The 14,173-nt window shown below is 46.6% G+C and overlaps 2 protein-coding genes across 22 annotated transcripts in view; one reads left to right on the top strand and one right to left on the bottom strand.

Moving 5' to 3' along the window:
- Nucleotides 1-7,332, top strand: part of ATXN2 (ataxin 2) — a 52,510-nt gene extending 45,178 nt beyond the window's left edge. For 9 of the 14 annotated variants that reach the window (XM_056355953.1, XM_056355945.1, XM_056355936.1 and 6 more), the window contains 3 exons: nucleotides 911-1,056; nucleotides 1,929-2,156; nucleotides 5,623-7,332. In XM_056355953.1, coding sequence (XP_056211928.1) covers nucleotides 911-1,056; nucleotides 1,929-2,156; nucleotides 5,623-5,826 — 578 coding nt within the window. In that variant the 3' untranslated portion in view covers nucleotides 5,827-7,332. The remainder of the gene's footprint in view (nucleotides 1-910; nucleotides 1,057-1,928; nucleotides 2,157-5,622) is intronic. The other 5 variants (XM_056355912.1, XM_056355875.1, XM_056355903.1 and 2 more) reach the window with 2 other exon arrangements.
- The window catches only part of SH2B3 (SH2B adaptor protein 3), a 42,842-nt gene that overhangs the window by 4,656 nt on the left and 24,013 nt on the right, over nucleotides 1-14,173 (bottom strand). For 6 of the 8 annotated variants that reach the window (XM_056356015.1, XM_056356041.1, XM_056356049.1 and 3 more), the window contains exons 7-8: nucleotides 13,876-14,047; nucleotides 12,843-13,541 (exon numbers count right to left, since the gene is read on the bottom strand). In XM_056356015.1, the coding sequence (XP_056211990.1) occupies nucleotides 13,246-13,541; nucleotides 13,876-14,047 (468 nt within the window). In that variant the 3' untranslated portion in view covers nucleotides 12,843-13,245. Of the gene's footprint in view, nucleotides 1-6,831; nucleotides 13,542-13,875; nucleotides 14,048-14,173 lie in introns of those variants that run through there. The other 2 variants (XM_056356004.1, XM_056356034.1) reach the window with 2 other exon arrangements.

Below are 14,173 nucleotides of genomic sequence, written 5' to 3'. Positions count from 1 at the left end.
AAAACAATTTGGTGTGGCCCGTTTTGAGGCAGAACAGAGCAGGACTCCTCAAGGAGGAACTTGTTGATGTTCATTTGCTGTTGGAGACTGGTATGGCTGTAGCAACAGATGTGGTTTCGCTGGTGTGAAAGTTTTATGTTAAGTTTTTTTCCTTTTTCTGAGTTTGGTACCTTATTTGCTACTGTTTCAAGGAATTAAGAATTTAATGGCAATGTTGAGAAGCTCACAGAATGGTGGTGAGTCAGAACAGACTCTGTAATTGGCCTTGAGGCGAGAGGCAAGATACGTTATTTCACTACAAGATACCTTATTTCAGTACAAGATACTGGCTTTAGCAAAAAAATTTGATGCTCAAGCAGCCTCAGTTTTCTCAGCTGTTATGTATATGCTGTGTGTGCCTATAGCTCTTAAGCATACATGCAGTGTATATACTTTACACTGACTGTACTGTGAGCAATTTCCAGAAGAGTAGCATGGTGAGGTTAGCCAGGTATAAGGCCAAAGAATTTTTTGGATGGTGGAAATAAAAATGGCTTATAACACCTTTGAAAAGTATATTACAGGAAAAACTAAATTGTATGAAAATGACAAATTTGATATTTTAAACTGGTCTGTTTGACAAAACAAAAGATGAAATACTGCTTTTTTCTATGTAGTATCTGTTACATTGTCAAACTAGGGAAGATGAACTGTCTAATTATGGTTATTTATAGACTTTCCTGCAAAACCAAACTACACAAAAGCAAGGTAAGATACTCAGCTATTTGCAAGATAATTTCTTTTTTTTAGAAGGGGGAGGGAATATATTTATAGTATGTTTGAAACATAGTGAAATCTTCAAGTATACATGGTGACTTGATGAGATGCATGTACTGTATCTGTTGTTAAATATTTTTCTTTTTCATCCTAGTTTCTACTGGCTCACTTGCCCAGCAGTATGCCCACCCTAATGCTACCCTGCATCCGCATCCTCCGCATCCTCAGCCTTCTGCCACACCAACTGGCCAGCAGCAAAGCCAACATGCTGGAAGCCACCCTGCTCCTAGCCCCGTGCAGGTAACAGAACTTAAGGGAGTGAATAGCTTTAAATTGTATTTAACATTGCATCTATCTGCTGCTTGACATCACTACATTGATTTCTTTGAGAGGAAAAATGGTAGACTGGAGCAGTTGCCCAGACAAACTGCATGTGACAGATCTCATGCAGGACTTGTCTAGATTCCCCTCTGTTTTCTGGAAGGAAGGAAGGAAGTAGAGCTATATAACTTAGTTTTTCTCTGCTTGCAGTGGCTAGGACTTAGAGGTGGTAAGCTTGTGACATAGTTCGTTAGATAAGCTAGCAGGGAAACCTTTGGCAGTCCCTTTTCGTTGGTAAGGACCAATATCAGAATGCAGGCATTCCTTTCTCCATCTCAGGGGATGAGGTACAGCTTGTTTCCGTATTATGATTAAGGAAGGATCGTAATTTTGTCAGAGCTTTCATTAAAGTGGAGTTATAACTGGAAATAGCAGATAAATGCTGAGAAGCATTTGACTGTATTTTGTCAAAGACAAGCAGCTGAAAACAAAACAGGCCTCGTGATAGTGCTGCATGCCTTAGTTACCTACTGGTAGTAACTTTGGGCTTCTAAGTGCAACTGTGAAGTGTATCCAGCTCCATGGTGGCAGGCTCTCCTTGTTTTTACCTGGCAGTCTAGGCTCTATTTTCCAGACTCCTGCTCTCATGACTTGCTAGTGCAAGAAGAAAACTAGCCCGGTGGAAATGAAATGAGTTTCCTTGTGACCATAGGTGTGGTGATCCTTAGATTTGCCACTTAAAACGTTCACTATCGAGAGCAGTTCTGCGAACCTTTCTTATGCTAGTTTACAGAATAAACATTTCTCGCTTCTAGACCATAACCTAAATGATCTTCTGTCTTTTTTTGCAGCATCATCAGCACCAGGCTGCTCAGGCACTCCACCTGGCAAACCCACAACAGCAGTCTGCAATTTACCACGCAGGTCTAGCTCCAACCCCACCTTCCATGACGCCAGGCTCCAATACGCAGTCTCCACAAAATAGTTTTCCTACAGCACAACAAACAGTCTTCACCATTCATCCCTCCCATGTTCAACCTGCATATACCAATCCGCCACACATGGCCCATGTCCCCCAGGTAAACACAGTTTAACAACCTTCAAGACTAAATGTCTTAATGCCACAAAGTTAGGACAGTTGGGCCTGCTGAAGTGATTTCCATTCTGTCACCTCTCAGCACAGACTACCTGTCGTGTTATTTAGGTTTCTGTCTGTACATTGCCTTTATTTAGAATATTACAAGATACTTGGACCTCAGCTTCCAACACCCAGTGCATCTGCAACTGTAGTTTAATGAAGACATCTTAAGCTGGTACTGCTACTGAAAGAAATTGAGCTCTCTTCCCAGTTCCCGGCTCCCACCCTTGTCCTGTCCCACCATTCTGCTCACAGAACTGTTTGGCCATGCAGCAAACCAGACTGGGGACATGATTCAGCTGAAGTGTGCCTCCCCTCCCCCCTTTTTTAGGCTCTTTCTCAGTCAAATCAGTTCACTGCTCGGGTTCACTGCATGATCACAGGAAGAGCTGGCATACAGAAATGTTGGAGGCGAGAGCTGAGTGGAGGAAGGCTGAATTGTTGCTTTTGGTGGCAGTTTTAGGCTCTGCATTGTAGTTAAATCTATACAGGTACATCCAGTAAAGTATATTGTGCAGGATTACTAGGGAGTAGCAAGGCACTGCGATGGGAGACAGATGAGGTTCAGTTTAGATAACTGCAAGACAATCCTTGCTGAAAGAGAAACCCCTGTGTGCGTGTGTGTGTATGTGTCTGTGTGTGGTTCTAAATGAACTGCTTATGCAGAAGATCCCCAGTGATTGTTGGGCAACTTAACAACAGTCCTTGCTTCAGGATCAGAAACCCACTTCTCTTAACTGCTCTCTTGTGGTCAACTCAGTGAAAAAAGGATTTTGGGAAGGGAAGCACATGACAGATTAATCAAGAGCTCTGTGTAAAGCAGTGTTGCAAAGATTTTCTGATGTTTACTAAATCTCATGGATTTAGTGTACTTCGTCAAGGAACGGAGAGTTAATCAGTAATTTGCCTGCACAATTTCTTCTTCAGACCAAGGATTTGGTATCTGGCTTATGTCTTCTCGTAAAGGTTAACAATAGTTTGGGATGTCATGACTAGCTGCAGCTAGGGAGGTTAGCCTAATAGGTGTCCAGTCCCTTGCAGAATTCTGATAAAATCTTTGCTTCAGTCCCTGGGACAGTCAGTTAAGCCAATGAATTAATAGTTATTTAGGAATTGTTTTATTGTTGTTGAGGTTTTAGCTTTTTAATTCCATTAGGTTTTTCATTTCTCTGCTTTTATATTGTGGGAGGATAAGGAGAGGATGTCCAAACTTGACTGCTGATGTGGCATCTTGCCATATCCTCCCAGGCTCTGGTTTCTGCCAGAAACAAGATACTGGCTGTGCCCCGGTGTGATGGCGCTGGTGTGAATGCCTGGGCTGTAGAGCTTCTTGGGGGAGCTCACACGCAACCCTTCGGAAGGGTCTTGCTGCGAGCTCCTGGCTTAGTGGTATGTTCAGTGCCGTGCCTTGAAACACGAAACATATTTGTTGCAAGGTCAGCTTAAAGGTAAAACTATCTGAACTGTGCTGTACCCGGCACGGCCGGGCCTTGCCTGTGCTGCAGGATGTGACCGTTGCCTTCCTTATGTGTGTCGAGCACTTAATAAGCGAACCTCGCTAAAGCAAATCAGATGCAACTTTTAGTCAGGACTGACTGCACAGTCGGGATTTTTTAGCAACTGCACGCAAAGCCTGCCTTCCCTTTCGTTATTTGACTTACGCAGTCTCTTCTGTAATTTTTTTAGGATGGAGCCTGCAATCTATAGTCCGTGATATTTATACCAAACTAACTGACTTTTCAAAAATGAAGTAGTTCCCTCAAAAATCTCTAATGAAGGAATAACTACAGTTCTGTAAGAAATTTTAAATGCATGTAATTATTCCACTGTGGGGAAACTAATCACTGGATTTAATAGTTTCTTAGCAGCCTCATTTCCAACTTCTGAACACAATTCTGAAATACCATGTATTAGGGATTTCAGTTAGGCTAACACAGGGGATCAATTGAATTTCCCTTTAGGTTATCAGATGAACCTCGAGCTGTTAGCTATCTCACTTGAGAAACAGTACTTTAAAATTCATTACAGAGTACTGTCAGCTGCCAAATTTGCAAAGCGTTCAAGCCAGCGCAGAAGTTTTTTTATCCAATGTGTGTATTGAATACAGCTGCTATATGAATAGCTGCTTTATAGTGATGGCTGCTATAATAGCATGTTTGTCAAAGTAAAAATGGTGCTGATCCTGAAAGGTATTTCTGTTTCACAGCCTTATCTTCTAAGCCTTTTTTTAGAGCAAGAGTGAGATTTAAATTGCAGTTCCTGCCTTTAAAGGCTTCTCGAGTGCTACTAATACAGTGCAAGTCTGATAAGGAGTTTGAGGAATGTCTGTGATGAGTCAGGTAACCCTTTCGTCTTTAAGAAATAAAATTGTAGCCACTACCTGCTATCTGTCTTCACTGGCCTGTGAAACTTGTGAGGCTGAAATGACTGCAGCGTAGTGCTCTGTTAATGGGATATGGGAGAAGGACAAAGCAAACCTTAGATACACATGCTTCCCCCCTCCACGAGAAACATTCTGAGAGCTCTAAGAGTTCCGTAACATTTTGTGCTTTTAAGAAACTAGTGTTTACTAGCTTTTTAAACCAAAAAATTGATGACCTCTAGTCATGAACTGCTCTGAGCTAAAGAAGCCAACTGACAAGTTACTGAACTTGTTTGCCAGAAGGTGATCAGCCATTGTAAAGCTTAATCCCATTTTTCCGCTGAGACTTAACTATGATTGCTCGGATTACACAAGGACCTTAACTGTGATGAGCTTAACTGGAAACAGAACAAAGCTGACCTAACAGTATAAAGGGATGAAATCACTCATCTTAGAATGACTGCTTCGATGAACGATAACGTGGGCACAGGTCACTGGAGAGAGTGGTTTCTGGGGCAGGGGAGTCAGGAAGGAATGGGGAGTTGTGTAATGAGCAGCTGAGGAGGGGATGCCAGGCTGCCAGTGCGCATGAGGGTCCTGTCTGCACCCACTGCATTCTCTGCATAGGAAGTGCTTTGATCTAGGTTACTAACAGTAATGTTCTGAAGATTTGTTGCTGAGTTTTTTTGGGTTTGGTTTTTTTTTTTCTTTTTGTGGTTTGGTCTTTTTGATTTTTTTTTTAAATATCCCACTGTTTAATGCTGGCCGTTTCTCCCAGCGCTCACTGTCCATATGGCTAAAATTGAGAATGTGACTCAGAGCCAGCAATAAGGATTTGAACCCTTCTTTTTCTTTTTTTTTTTTCTTTTTTTTTTTTTTTAATTATTTTTGTGTTAAGATCTCTGACTTAATCCCTATAGCTAATCTAGTTAAAATGGAGTAAATCTCTGGATTTACTGGTACAGCTGGAGAAAACTTTGGACAGTCATGTGGCCAGGAGTGATGCCTCCTTGTGACCATTATACTAAAGAGCTCTTTGTTTCAGGCTCATGTACAGTCAGGAATGGTTCCTTCTCACCCAACTGCCCATGCTCCAATGATGCTAATGACGACACAGCCACCTGGTGGTCCCCAAGCCGCCATCGCTCAAAGTGCACTACAGCCCATTCCAGTCTCGACAACAACACATTTCCCCTATATGACGCACCCTTCAGGTGAGGAGTGTGTGCCCGGGAGACCTGCACCTTAACTGAGCCAGGTCGTAGTAGTGAGAACTGTTATGAGCCAGATTTGGGGAAAAGACTTAAAAAAAAAAATTAATAATTGAAGAAAATGCTGAAGGCAGAATGTTTCTGCATTTCGCATTTATACTTTGCCAGCCCAAATGCGAGGCTAGATAAGTGTATGAGATTTAGCTAATTTAGTAAAGATTTTGCTTCTCTCTAGCTGAAGTAGAGAAATGGATAACTATGCGGACACTGGCACTGTGGGGCTGTGTTCTTTCAGGTTTTGCTGTGGTTTTGCCGTGGGGGATGGACTGTTCTGTGTAGCCTGTTTATAATGTTCTGAGGTTTTATTAAATTTAAAGTGATCGGTCTTGAGGATAGGAGTGAAAATGTTGCTTGGGGGTAGGGCTGTTAAACTTCTAATGACTGAAGTAAAGTGACAACTGAAATCTAATCTTTTAATTCAGAGTAACGTTCTGCAGCTTTACTTTTTGGGAAAAGTAGGTGCTGTATGATTTCTTTCCACTTTAAATTTAACCTTACCTAGGTTTCTTTATAATTCATTTCCAAACAGCCTCTAAACTTCTGTAGTGAACTAGTTACCTGATCTTGTTTCTTGGGGAATGTGTGAGCAGAACAAGGCTGCTTTCTGAAGGTTTAAGTAGGGAAAAAAGCATCCAAAGGACATCTTGATATGCAGGATTTTGTTTTGTTCTCTTAAAAAAAAAAAAAAAAAAAAAAAAAAAAAAAAAAAAAAGAGAGAGAGAGAAAAAGGAAAGGAAAAAAAAAATTCAGCTCAGTAGTTGTCCTGTGACCACTTTACTAGCAAACTGTTGTGTGGCTTGCCAATTTACTATTTACATTTGAACTTTTTTTTTACAGTACAAGCCCACCACCAACAGCAGTTGTAAGGCTCATCTGGAATAACTGAAAGGCTGGATACCTTTTGTAGGCCAAATACCCTCCTTCTACTGCTTCTGCCAACTGGAAGCACAGAAAACTAGAATTTCATTTTATTTTGTTTAAAAAAAAAAAAAAATTTGATTTCTTGTAACATCCACTAGGAATGCTAACAGTTCATCTTGCAGTGGGAGAGATTCGGACTGAGTAGAGGCATTTAGGAACTTGTGGGCTATTCCATAATTCCATGCACTGTATCTGAGTCCTGCAAGTGCCCCAACTCTGCTTGCTGAAAACTGGAAGTTATTTATTTTTTAATGACCCTTCAAAGTTATGAACTCATCAGCTAGCAAAAGAAGTAACAAGAGTGATTCTTGCTGCTATTATCACTAAAAATCAAGACTTGGAGATCCCTTTTACTTCTAACTAAACTTGAAACAGGTTCAGTAAAAAAAAAAAATTCTAATCGTCAAACTGATGAATTATTATTTATAAATCACGTTTGATGAGATAATCACTATCGTGAGACAGTGATGTAACTTTTAAGTTAAGAAAACTTTTACTTTGTAGATAATATAAAATAAAAACTTAAAAAAAAATTAAAAAATAAAAAAAGTTTTAAAAACTGACCTACTTAGTGTTTGTGTCTTGTTTTTACCAGTATCTTACTTTAATGTCTTCTCCAGCTTTCAATTGTAATTGGAGCGACTGTTTTATTTAGCATCAGGTAAGCTTTGCCGTGTGTTTCTGCTGTGTGCTGCTGCCGTGTCGTGTGTGTGCCCCCCACCAGGAAGCCACATCCCTCCGATTTGACTTGCAGGGCCATTGCAAAAATCAGGGAAAGCTTTCGAGATCAGAAGGGCAGGGTAGTGATAGGACAAGGGGTAATAATTTTAAGCTGAAAGAGGATAGTCAGGTTAGATATTATCTTTACTGTGCGGGTGGTGGGACACTGGCCCAGGCTGCCCAGCGCAGCTGTGGGTGCCCCATCCCTGGAGGTGCTCAAGGCTGGGCTGGATGGGGCTGGGAGCAACCTGGGCTGGTGGAAGGTGTCCCTGCCCGTGGCAGGGGGGTGGAACTAGGTGGTCTTTAAGGTCCCTTCCAACCCAAACCGTTCTAGGATTCTATGAAGTTTGGTGCAGGTATTTAACATTCCTTGTCTTCAGATCGACTCCCTAATGCCTTAGCTTCACACCATTCTGGCTGATGTCACAGAAGATGTCACAACTGGGCATCGAGGCTTTTAAGATGATAAAACTGTTTAAAGTCAGTGGTGCTGCTGGAGAAAGGAAGAAACCAGAGTAAGCATTTCTTAGCAAAATGGTAAAAAGACGGGGGGAAAAGCACAGGAAAAAGCACTTGGCTACCACCTCCTCCAGTAAGGCACAGGCTTGTTATCACTGAACAGTTCTGTATGGTGCAGGCATCTTTGATGGCTAACCAAAAGGTGATGCTGGTTAAAACTGGATTATAATATAGCTGCACTTCAGAAGCGGGACAAGTAAACTGTATAAGCTTTCCTGGACAGTGGTTAATGTTGTGTTTTGTGTCTTGGTGAAAAACGTGCAGGGGAATACAAATAACTGTTGCAGCTTCTGTCTTAATCCTTCCAGGCCAGCAGTGCAGTAAAATGTACAGGATTCTTGTTGAGGTGGGCAGCAGGGGGCATGAGGTGTCGCAGTGATGGTGACTTGGGGCAGAACTCCCTGAATGAACCTTCTGAGAAGGAACAGCTTGCTCGCCCAGGCTGTTGGCTTGCTTTTCATTTCTGAGGGAGGGTTCCTGTCTTAGCAACCACTATCTGCTAAAATAGCATCCAGGCACCTAGAGGGAATCAGACTGAAGACTAAAAGTGAGAAAAAAAATTCTAAAAACAGTTTATTAAGAGCAGAATTTTTTTTTTTATATTATGGTAAAATTGCATTATTCAAGAATAAGTTACTTGTACAGTACATACAGAAACAATATATAGAAAAACCTACTATACAAGAACAACTCTTCTGTGCAGGTGAAAAGTAGAACTTTCAAATCAATATGCTTCTCATCCAACAAAACGTTGGCTTTAATCATCCTGCTAAAGGCTGAGTTAGAGAACGCACAGTCTCCTCCCGGCCTCTGGAGTTGCTGGCGAAGGTTGGGTGTGTTCGGATCGAACCAGCTTAAATTAAAATTTGGAATACTGTACTCAAACCTGTTAGTCGAGATTTCAAGGCTTTATATGCTTGTTAAGAATAAAACTGCGCAGGCTGGATGACAGCAGCGTTCTGTGGTCCAGAGCTGTAAGAAATGAGCTTTGGCCTCACCCTACACCTGGACCTATTCCACAAAGTTTTGCCCCAGAATAGTTTTAATGCAAAAAAAGACGGGTGAGGCGGCGGTGGTGTCAGTGTTTGGTAACCTGCTGCCATTCCTCAGGGCTGGGGTGCAGGAGGGAGGGAGGGATGAAGAGGTTAAATAATGCTGTATGTCCTGATCTTCAGAACCACTAACCCCTCCGGACAGGCAGAGGCCACCCAGGGGGAGGGTCTGCCAGCAAACAGCAAGTGGTTTCCCAGGTGTGAGATGGAGATGGGGGGGAAGTTCTGGCTGGACCCAGCTGGCAGGTTCTGCGCTAAGCCAGGTCCCTGCTATCCCAGAGAGTGACGGCATCTTGCCAAAACCAACTGTCCCCACGTGCCGGCTGGAATGGGGCAGCCCTGTCCTGGGGAGGCTGCAGCAGTCATGGGGTACCGGCCAGTGCTGCCACTGGCGTCCTGGCTTTGTTACATTGGATCTGAACTGGTGTGGCACATGCCCGGCTCCGGGGCCAAGGCACAAGCCGGTGGTCACGTCTGACTTTATTTCAACTCTAGGAAATGCTCCTTCTCATCCGTGGGAGCCCAGGAGGTGGCTGTACCTGCAGCTGTGCGGGGGGTCTGCCCTTGGCTTCCCCTCCTCCCAAAACTCTGCTGATCCTTCATAAATGCCAATAAAGGCCCACATGGGCTGGGGAACTAAACCTGCAAAGTCCTAGGCTCTTTTTCCAAGTTATTAGAAGAACATAAAAATTCCATCAAGTTTCTTATATTCCATAGGAATGGAATGGCTTAATGCTCTCTGCCCACTGCTGTACCTTACGGGCTGGATTCACGTCGCCAAGTGCGCTGGCAGGAGCAGAGGTAGGGCTGCAGGTCAGGCTCTGACCTGGGTTGCAAGCCAGATGCTTTCTAGGAGAAACGGGATTTGAAACTCGGTCCTCCAGGAGCTGGGGAAATAGGCCACCCCCCACCCCACCTCGGGTCTCGGTGCAGCTGGGGTCAGGACCACAGCAGGTCCGAGCGGAGGATAAGGTGGGGAGGTGGTGGAGCTGGGTGGCTGGCCAGCCCGTGGCCACCTTGGTGAGGTGTGAGATGGAAATAACTATTAAATAACTATGTAAATAATCGGACTTTTCCCACCACTCACTGGTGGGGAGAATGGGCGTTCGCATCCACCAGAGTTTGTCTGTGCAGGGGAAGAGGCTGACGGGGTGATAATGAACTCAGATATTTTGCTAATCAAGCACAGCAATTTCCATTTCAACTACAGAGAAACCCCTTGCAATTAAACTGCAGGTTAAAAATACCACACGTGTGTGCATGTTTAGTTGTTGGCGCTTGAACAATAAGCCCCAGCGCGCCAAAACAACCCATCCCAGCAGCACCAGCATCGGATTGATCTGCCAAGGGCTGCACCGGCTGTGAATACCAATGCCTTTTCCCAGCCCATTCTTCCTTGCAGATGCTCTGAGCATAGGGTGATTTGGGTGAGACCACCTCATCTTTTGGGGAATGCCTCCTTTTAATGTGGCTGCCTGCAGCTCAGCAGGACTAAAAATCAGCTCTTTGAACCTTAGCAAGATTTAGCACATGCAAGCATTTTCCCAGGTGTGCGTGCTCCAGGAACCGTGCACCGAGCAAGGAGAGGAGCTGACAGCTTGTGCTCTGCTTCCTCCCCTTCCCTTCTCCATCCCCACAAACGCAAGACCACGGGGAGTTATTTATTAGCAATGGAGGGAGCTGACTCGCCTGGCACAAAGCAGCCCCGGTATACACTCCTGCTGTTCGCTGCAGCCTTTGTGCTGCTCTGGGGAGGAAAACGGGATGCGGATATGGCTGAGAAGCTCCAGCTGAGGACAGGGCTGGCTTTGTTTCTCCAGCAGCCTCTCTGGGTTTGGCAGTGCTGGAGGTGCAACCGGCCAGTGCAATTTGCTCTTAATGCTCCGGTTTCAAGAGTGAGTGTGCAACGAACGGCATGTGCTGAGTGCCGGGAAATGCTGGTGTCCCCCCGAAACAGAGAATTCCTCCCCATGCACCCATTCTCAAGTTGCTTTAAACAGAGAAGGCACAGGGGGGAAAGGCTTTGCCTGCTCTAAATGCACAAAGACAGCCCAGGAGAGGAATGAGGCAAGGGATAGGAGGCACAAAACGCAAATCCAAAATGGTTTCTCAAGCCGATGGTATCCTGTTTCTCCCAGCCCTTGTACTTTGACTACTACTTATAAAACCAGACTTGCTCTCACGGCTGCTCCCTGGGCTGTGTTTGGCCCTGGCTGTTTTAGCCCTGCCTGGTCCTGGCTCCTGCCTGCGCTCCATCGGCCCTTTCTGGGCCAGCCCAGCACAGCACCATGATCTTCAGTGCTTGACCTTGAGCAGAACTGGGCTCCTTGGGCTTCCACTACTGACTGGGCTCACCAGGCTTAACAGCAAAGCCCTGCCTAGGGGCTGGATTTTTGCAAAACTCCCTAGCTTGGCCCCAAGGAGGCTTTGTGTTTGCGTGCTTGTAAATTCATTCCTAAACGTTAACGCTCCTGAGGGTTCCCACCTCTATTGCCATTTCAAGGGAAATAAAAAGAAAAGGCTTTCCTCTAAAGCAATTTCAAGGCGAGTCTTGCATCCGAAATCCCAGGGAGTGTCGCACCGGCTGCGCTGAGAAATCTGGAAGTTGAACTCTGTGAACATCCCCTCCTGTGTGTCGCAAGGGCTCCAGCTCCTTCCTTATTCTTAAAATAACGGCAGCTTCTAAGAAGTGGTTCCTCTCCCAGCGTGGCCGCGCTGGCTGCCCCAGGTAAAGTGGCACCAGGGCTGGAAGCAGCCGTGGAAGTTGGGGCGCAGCCAAGCTCCTGGCTCCGGTGCTGCTCTCCCTTTGCCAGGGACGGGGGGATGTTGAGCCCTGGGGATTTGGTGGCTGCACGGTTGTTCCTGCAGGAGTTGGAGCAGTGCTCGGCATGCGGCTCGCTGTGCAAGCTCCTAGGGTGAGATGCGCGCAGCGAACAGGCTGAAGCGCCCGCTGTGTGTGTAATTCCAGCCGCCGAGTTGTGACCCTCCGGCCTCCTCTACCTAAGCCATGCCGGGGGGCGCAGCCCCTCTGCAGGCTTGGGGGGAGATGGCTGGGAGAGGCTTTTCCTCCAGGTAGGGAGGAGTATGCCAAAGGGACCCCCCCTCACCTGCCAGAGGCTGTTGCATAGCTTAAAATACCCCCACACTCCTCATTACACAGTGTTTTGGGCAGGGGGGGAGGCAAGCAAGAGTGGGGTGGGCAGCCACCTGCACTGGCAAGGTGAAAAAAAAATCTTTTGGGGAAAAACAAAATTACTTTAGATTGTGCATAAAATGCTTCCATCACTGGGATAAGATGCCTCCATCACCGGGATAAAACGCCTTTATCACCAGGATAAAATGCCTCCATCACCAGGAGGAGCGGTCTGCTGTCAGTCTCCGTGTTAGTTCTCAGCTAGTGACATTATTAATGATGGAGCAGTTAGTGTTCACATCTTAATTAGCAAGGCTAATGGTGTAAGGATTCCTCCAGCTGGTGCAGGCAGTGACTGCAACTGTGCTAGGTTAAAAAAGAAGAACAAGAAAAGCCAGTTTTTGCCTTATTTAACAACAAAGCCCAAACTCTGATCACAATCGTCATCTTCACCCGACGTGGGAGCTCAGCTCCGGCAAGTCGGGCTTTGCTGGTGCGTTCGGCAGCGGCAGCACGTGCTGGGACAGGAGGGTGCTGGGACAGGAGGACGGGGCTCATCTTCGCCTGTGTGTGGCCCAGAGCAGCAACTGGTTGATGAAATTATAATCCACTTTTTTAAAAATTATTTTTTTCTTTTTTTTCTTAATTTTTATTTTTTTCCTTTTTTTTCTTCTTTTCCTTTCTCCAATTAAGTGAGTGTAACGCAAGACTCTGGCTCCTTCGCTGGGCACTGTCGTGTCAGGGACAGGTGTGAGACCGAGCCCGACAGCGCGATGCTTGGCACGCAGGGATGCAGGCACGAGCGGTGTGTAAACAGTAATGAGAAAGCTTTGATAATAACAAAAAATAAAAATAAAAGGCCCTTTAACAGGCCGAAGAGAGGGAGCACACCCGTACTGGAGTGAAAAATTACCCCCTTCCTTGCAAAAATACAATAATCATCCCTAACCAGAAGGAAGAAACTAGGTACATTCTTTCTCTCGATGGGATACCCGGAAGGTCTCTGGGATTTCTCCACCCGAAAGTGCATCCCGGTGCCGGCGCAGCACCCGTCAGAGCGGCGTGTACTGGTTGTCGATGGCACGGACGTGGCCCCGGCCTGGCGCCTCTACCTCGTAGTCCGAATCACGGTGCCGGGTGCCAGGCACCATGGCTGCCCTGCTTGGGCGCAGGCTCTGCGCCAGCTCTGCCGGTGGCGGCACCAGGTGGAAGATCTGCTCCGGTGGGGGACCGGGGGGGGTGTCATCGGGGCTGCGGGGGCAGGTGGAGCCGGTGGGGGCGAGGCTGAATTCAGGGCTCCAGCTGGGAATGGGCATGGGGAGAGGGACCGTGCTGCTGGAGCCAGGAGCTGCAGGCGGAGGGGAGAGATGGCTGGTCGGTGGGATGCTCCTGCCTTGTTGCACCCGCTCTGGGTACCGGGGTGCATCCCACACACTCCCAGCCGTAGCGAGGAGAGGCTGGCGGTTTGGGGCAGCTTCTCCTTTCTCGAAAGAGGAAGCCAGGAGCTTGGGAGTCACCTTTTGTGCCACTGCCCGGATCCTTCCACTTCCCCACCCCACGCTGTGGCCAAAGGGCACAGCTCTCCCAGCCCCAGGGCATCCGCATCCACCCCGGGGACCCTCCCGCTGGGAATGGACCCCCCACCCCTGCACCCGTAGAAACATCCCTCCATGCCCAACTACCTTGCAGCTGGGGCAGGACGACGACGTAGCTGGACAGACGGACGTCACAGGCTGTCCCGCACTCCAGCGGGATGGGGTAGCGATGGAAGTGGTGCAGCATCTCCACAATAGAGGAGAAGCGGAGGTGCTGGACGCGGCACTGGCCCCGCTCCGTCAGCGCCAGCCGCAGGTGCTGCAGGGAGGAGTACAGACCTGTTACTCTTCCACCGGCTCCTTTGCTGGAGGAGATGATGGGGAGCACAGGTATATTTGGGGTGGGGAGGGGACAAATGGCCTTAGCACGATGTGCTACATCCCC

Source organism: Falco biarmicus, chromosome 1, assembly GCF_023638135.1.
Source record: "Falco biarmicus isolate bFalBia1 chromosome 1, bFalBia1.pri, whole genome shotgun sequence".
Classification (NCBI taxonomy): domain Eukaryota; kingdom Metazoa; phylum Chordata; class Aves; order Falconiformes; family Falconidae; genus Falco; species Falco biarmicus.
Note: the sequence above shows the minus strand (reverse complement) of the source record. Positions and strands in the feature narration are given on the sequence as shown.